Here is a 6,752-nt window from a genome sequence, read left to right as displayed (position 1 = left end):
AGAGGAAAATAATAACATTTACTAATAGTATGAGTAACATCACATATATATCAAGGCAAGATGTGTCTATAGTCTAGATGTGTCTATAGTCTAATAAATGAAATGTTCATATTATTACACATATGTTACTCCTGTAATATAGACTAATAACATGTGCATATAGAGATAGTAATATTTCCTAGTAACATGTGCATGTTACTAGTCTACTTACTACACAATACTAGTCTGATGCAATAGCCCCTGGCCTTGCGAGTCACAACTCACAAGTAGCTGAACTGGAATAAAGCGCCCCAGGAAAGTCGCCTAGCATCGAGGCAGTCCATTTCGAGTCATATGCTGCCGATGCTGACTTGATGGATGTATGAGCAGGACTGTGAACCGGCCCCTGACGTTTGCTGGCCATGTTAGGCTACCAGAGTCACGATGGCTGGCGCTCGCTGCGTGCCCTAGACACTGGCGCAAGCGGCAATCGGACCGTGTCCATGTCGAAATACGAAATCCGCAAATTCACACTTCTCGACAAACAGCGGAAATAGACTTCAACTTGAGCGAAACGGAGTAAAAAGCACACGACGTCATACTACAACTCCGGAGAGAAAAGAAAAACATGTACAGACTCACAGCCGGGCCAGCACTGTTATTTGTTTATTACACACAAGGCTGGCTGAACCTACTGCTGCCTTGATTCGCCTCACTCGACAGGATGCTCTCCTGCAAGGTTGCACACGAACTTGTTCCGATTGTTCCGAGTGTACGGTACACACACACGAGACGTGGCAAATTCAAGCGTCGTCGTCGTCCTCCTGGTTAAGCCTCGCCGCCGTGGTGATCGCGGCGCCCACCCCGCCGGCCTTGGTGCGCGCCCCGGCGTCGCTGTACGTCTCCGCCTGCACCACTCTTGCCGCGTCCTCCCTCTCCGCCGGCTTGTCATCCGCCAGCTTCGTCGTCGCGTCCTGCACACGGGATGGAGCACGCGCAACGAGTTCAAACGACTAGTTCATTTATAACTCAAAAAAGAAGGGAGCCTGTGCATCTCGCGTAACGAACGTACCGAGAGGACATCGCTGACCGTGATCTTGTCCTCGTCGCGCTCCGCCCAGGCGTTGGCGCTTGCGGCGGCCCACGCCTGGTCGGCGAGGCCGCCGGGCATGACCTCGTCCGCTCCCTGCGCCTGGGTCTCCGCGGCGCGGATGGCCGCCGCGTCGGCCTCCTCGAGGGGCCGATCGCCCGCGGACAGGGCCGCTGCCTCCATGGCCTCGCCGATCGTCACCTTGCTCGTGTCCTCCTCCACCTGCTGCTGCTGCATCATCGCCTGGTCGGCCACGGAGTACTGCCCCACCACCTGGCCGGCCACGAACTCGGTGACGATGCGGCCGCCGGGCACGGCCGTCTGGGTGACGGTGATGCCCTGCTTGGTGGCCGCGTCGCTGGCCTGGCCCGGGCGGACGGCGCCGACGGCCTGGTTGTACGTGGCGGCCGTCTCCATGGCCACCGCCGCGCTGAAGCCGCCGCCGCTGGCCTGCGGGACCTGCACGCCCTGCACGCTCTCCTCGGCGGTGCGCATGGCCTCCGCGTCCCGCGGCGCGATGGCCTGGACGGCTAGGTCGCCCGTGACGGCGAAGACGTGGCCGTACTGGATGGGCTCCGGCTGCTCCTGCTGGGCCTTCATGGGGTCGCCTGAGCCTCGTGTCGCCTGTGCTTGAGCCATGGCTAATTAAGCTGCCGCTCTCACTTCGGTCCTTCTCTTTTCTTCTCTGCAACTTGATATCGCTTCACTGTCAGTTGTACTAGTCCGAGATATGGTCGTCACTGCCTGTCTTCCATTATATACGCTCGATGAGGGCGATGCGGTGGCCGACGAAGGCGTGGGCGTGAGGACACGTGCCGTGCTGGTTGTTGCGGTGTGCTGCTCGGGACGAAGGTGGCAGAGTCTCGTTGGCGCAAGCGTAGAGGGCGGTGGCGCGTGCATGCATTGAGCATAGATCTTTCGTGTAGGTGTCTTCGTGCCGATGCAGTGTCATCCAGATCCGAGGAGTGGGTGGGTAGCAGAAACTTCGTCCGTACACAGGGTGAGGTGTGCCCTGGCGCCATGGACCGATGGACGCTGGTGCCTTCCAATTCGTCGCCGATATTTAGTCTCTGCACCTCAGCCACACCAGGCATGTCGGCACGAAACCTGGATTCGCGGCCCCACGCACAAGAAGAGGCGTCTTCGTAAGGAAAATTCTAACCGATCCTCTGTAACCGATTAGTGAAGTATATTTAGCTGTTTTACTTCACTAACCGGCACCTAACCGATCCCAATTCGATCTAACGAAGTATATTTCTATTTTTTTTCCTTCAAATTTCTCAATTTATACTCAGTCTCTCCTATGCCGAGTAAAACAACGCGGCTCTCCTCAGCTGCCTCTCTCTTCCCTCCCCGTCACATCTTCGCCCCCGCCGCCCCTCCTACCCTACCCCCTCCCCGCCAGCACCGGCTCGCCGCCAGGGAAGCCTTGTAGGCCTCCGCCGCTGTCCTCCACCACCTTCTCGTCCTGCCCCCGACCAAAAACGGAGGGGATCTGCGGCTGTTGTCGCCACCGCCGGATTTGGCGTTTCCGGACTGCGGCGGCTGCCCCTTGCCATGAATTGGCCAGGAAGCGGCCCACACAGCCCCGACAAAGCCTCCACGTCGCATGCAGATACCGGCTCTTCCTTTAGCCACTCCAATCGCTCGCGTCGTCGGTTCGGCGGCAAATACACGGCCGACCGCCGCCCGGGCTCGGCGCTCACACATCGGCTCGCCGGCTCGTAGGTCATATAGTGCGACGACTGCACACAACAAGTGGTGCACCGAGTTTCTACCACGACGCAACATCTAGGATGCGTGTTCTTCAAATGCACAAACAATGGGGTATGTGCTTGTTTTGATTCGGTTTTTCACCAGATTCGTTTCAATTCCGGTAGCTCATTGATGCTCATCTATGTGTGTAGGATGATGGATGTTCGTTTTGGTATTGGAAAGATGAATACATCAATCTATTGATAGCACAAAAATTAATACATTCTTCACCTTTAAGCTTCTACCGACAGCAACAATAGAATATGTCTGACAAAATATTAGATTAGAGATGAAGAAAATTGCACTATTATATTAGAAACACGCAAAAATAAGCATATAATAGTGGAATCTTTGCAGAAAAGTGAAGTGTCTTAAGAAGAGATGAATTAGTGGCTTTGGTTTTACCATTAAAGAAAAAAGAAAACAAATAAAAACTAAAAATAAATAAAAATAATATTTTTTCTAAGGAAGAATGAATTAGTGGAATTGGTATCACCCTTCTAGAAAAAACAAAAATGAAATAAAAACCAGAACCAAAACAAAATAATGAAGGTTTCTAAGAAAGAAAGAATTAGTGGCATTGGAATTACCATTTCAGGAGAAACAAAATGAAAAATAAATAAAACAAAAGTAAAATAATGAATTTTTCTAAGCAACAATAAAGTAGTGGCATTGGTACTACCCTTTTAGAAGAAAAAAAAATGAAAAAAAATTAAAATAATCAAGTTTGTTAAGAAAGGGTGAACTAGTTGCATTGATATTACCCTTAGAGAAGAAATAAAATGAATAAAAACTAAAAAAAAAAAACTACACACAATTTACACAGGAATTGCGCATTGTCATAATATGCAAGTACAAGCATAGAATAGTGGATTGTTTTTACAAAAAATGAAGACCAAATGGAACAACCCATTGAAAGAAAGAAAATGACAAAATTTACACACAATTTACCCCAAAATTGTGATTTTTACAATATGAAAGAATAAGCAAATAGTTGTAGAATTTTCATAGAGAGGAAGTTTCTTAAGAAGGAACGAATTAACATCATTGGTATTACCCTTCATAAAAGAGAAAAGGAAATAAAAATCAAATCAAAATAATGAAGTTTTCTAAGGAGGATTGAATTAGTTGCATCGGTATTATCATTTAAGAAGAGAGAAAAACAAAAATACAAATAATGACAAAATTTGCACACAAATTGTGCTTTTTTATAACATGCAAAAACAAGCATATAATAGTCAAATTTTAAAAAATCTAATTAGGAATGAATTTGTGTTATTTGTATTACCCTTAAAGAAGAAACAAAATGAAATAAAACTTAAAAATAAATAAAATATACAAGTTCTTAAAGAACGAACGAATTAGTGTCATTAGTTTACCCTTTACCGAGAAATAAAAATATCTACAAATTTGCGAACAATTAATATAGAAATTGCGCACTTTTATAATATGCAAGAATAAGAATATAATAGTGAACTTTCAGCAAAAAAGGAAGTATCCTAAAAGATACTAATTTGTGACATTGTTGTTATCATTAAAGAAGAAATGAATTAAAATAAAACAAAAAGAATTAAAATACCAATCTTCCAAGAAAGTGTGCATTAATGGCCTTGGTATTACTCTTTAAGAAAAATAAATTAATTAATTAAAACCAAAAGGAAAACAATAAGGTTTTCTAAGGAAGAATGAATTAGTGGCATTGGTATTACCCTTTAATAAGAAATAAAATAAAATAAAAACTGAATCAAACACAAAATATGAGGTTTTTCAAGGAAAAATGACTTAGTGACATTGGCATTTCCTTTTAAGAAACAAAAACAAAAAAAATCAATCAATGACAAAACTTGCACATAATATACACAAAAATTGTTGTTTTTATCATATGCAAAAATAAGCATACGATTGTGGATTTTTCAAAAAAAAAATCCTAACCAAGAATGAATTAGTGGCATTGGTATTACCCTTAAAATGAAATAAAATAAAATAATAACCTAATCAAAATCAAATTAATGAAGTTTTATAAGGAAAATTGAATTAGTGACATTTGCAATACCCTTTGAGCAGAAAGAAAATGAAATAAAAACTAAATAAAAATTTAAGTAATAAAGTTTGATAAGAAACACTGAATTAGTACCATTGGTATTTCACTTTAATAATGAATATAACGAAAATAATTAAAAAAGTTATACACAACTTTACACTGAGATTGCACTTTTGTAATATGCACAACAATCATGTAATAGTGTAATTTTCACACATATTACATAGTATTGTGTGTGTACATTTGCCTACACTCACCCAACATCCCCAGAATATGTACAAAAGAAGAAGAAAAATGAAGAAAAACAAATAACAAAAGAAGAACACATAAAAACAGAAAAAATAGCAAAGGGAAAGAGATATGGGCTGGGCGGTACACGTAATGGGCTTCAGCTGAGTAGAATATCGACTGGCCCGAATATGTGGTCAGTCCAAACGAAAACAGCCTAAACAACTCACAAAACAGTCCCGAAAAAAAACAGCACAAATCTCAAAGCTAGAATCAATGGCCAAGAAATTGAGTAACCCAAATCCAAAATTCAGACGACTTACATATAGGTAAAGTGAAGAACATTTTTAACACAAAGAGTTCTGTTAGGTGCATGTCACAAACTTGAAACCGATGCTGTGCTTTGATGGTAGAACTTAAAAATGACCGCGTTGCAGCCTTAGACTTGCCACACATATGATGAGGTGGTCATTGGCTAATCACATCATGCTGACTGGCAGCCACACCATTGGGAACCGAATCCTCTAACATCGTGGAGAAATGGCAGGGAAGCTACAGTGCCCTACCTTTCCTTCAGTAGATTTCCCTAAACTATGATCTAGCACGGGATCTATAAATAGTAACTGTCTACGATGATATATGAAGAGTACCGACTCTACAATGATTTGCAAACAGTGTGAGGCCCCTGACTTGCCTTCCTCATTTTACACAGCAGCACCACTGTAGCTCTCTGACATCTCTTCACAAAGTCAGAGGATCCGGTTCCACACCATTGATGTTTGCTGAGTTTATGACACTATAAACATGGTTGCAATTTTCGTGATTGACCTCGTTCTTTATGTTTACCTGACGTCTATTTCTGAAAGTAACTCGCGCTATACTTGTGCAATTTTATCATTGAAACCCTTTTAGTCTTGAATAGTAACCCGCGGTCCCTATTGGTTGTACATGGTGAGGCATGCCTTGTAAGGATTTGGACGAGGCGTGCCATGTACATAGCGAGGCCTCCAGTTCATCTGCAGTTTACCTTCAGATTAATTTGTGCGCTCTGTGCTTGCAGACACTGGTGAGTGCAAACAATTCACTGCATATTTCGTGAATTGTAATTAGCATATTTCGAACACGAATACACATAGTTGTAACAATATTGCAAACTGACATACATAGCTCAACTAACATTGGCAGATGCTGGAAACACACGTACTAACATTGACAACATTGCTATGATACCAACACTAAGATAGTAGTGCAAATGAAAAGGCAAACACTAACAAAGAGAGCAACATATTACACCTGCATTTATACTAATAACTGGTAGTTACATATTTAATATATTGCACCTGAATGAAACTACATATTTCAGTACCATCAAACACAATAAGCTACGCGGAAGGGGCTGACGCTCGCGCAATCCACGTCAGCAGAGGTGCACTATACGCAAGCTCGTTGTTGACTGGCTCTTGAGCTCTAGGTTGGTCCATGTCATCCCCAATTAGAACGAGAGAGCAAGAGGGCATCGTTCCCTTTGTCGCGAAGAAAGGGATATGAAGAGAAAAGTGAGCCCCACCCCTTCCGCTCTCCGAAACATGCGCATCCTCTCCCAGAAATCTCACACAACCTCCTCTTCCCACTCCCTAGCTAGGGTTGCCGCCACCACCG

The 6,752-nt window shown here is 43.8% G+C and overlaps 1 protein-coding gene across 1 annotated transcript; it reads right to left on the bottom strand.

The window, feature by feature from the left end:
• Nucleotides 1-522: 522 nt before the first annotated feature.
• On the bottom strand, nucleotides 523-1,807 carry LOC109736003 (late embryogenesis abundant protein 31). The gene is made up of 2 exons (XM_020295211.4): nucleotides 1,052-1,807; nucleotides 523-953 (listed from the first exon to the last, which is right to left on the bottom strand). Exons 1-2 carry the CDS (start codon nucleotides 1,706-1,708, stop codon nucleotides 783-785), a joined length of 828 nt encoding a protein of 275 aa, XP_020150800.1. The 5' UTR covers nucleotides 1,709-1,807; the 3' UTR covers nucleotides 523-782.
• Between the last annotated feature and the right edge of the window lie 4,945 nt (nucleotides 1,808-6,752).

Source organism: Aegilops tauschii, chromosome 7, assembly GCF_002575655.3.
Source record: "Aegilops tauschii subsp. strangulata cultivar AL8/78 chromosome 7, Aet v6.0, whole genome shotgun sequence".
Taxonomy (NCBI): domain Eukaryota; kingdom Viridiplantae; phylum Streptophyta; class Magnoliopsida; order Poales; family Poaceae; genus Aegilops; species Aegilops tauschii.
Note: the sequence above shows the minus strand (reverse complement) of the source record. Positions and strands in the feature narration are given on the sequence as shown.

Coding starts and splice junctions, on each gene's coding strand:
- LOC109736003 (XM_020295211.4), bottom strand. CDS start 1,708: ATGGCTCAAGCACAGGCGACACGAGGCTCAGGCGACCCCATGAAGGCC. Junction 954..1,051: donor CGGTCAGCGATGTCCTCTCG/GTACGTTCGTTA, acceptor TCCCGTGTGCAG/GACGCGACGACGAAGCTGGC.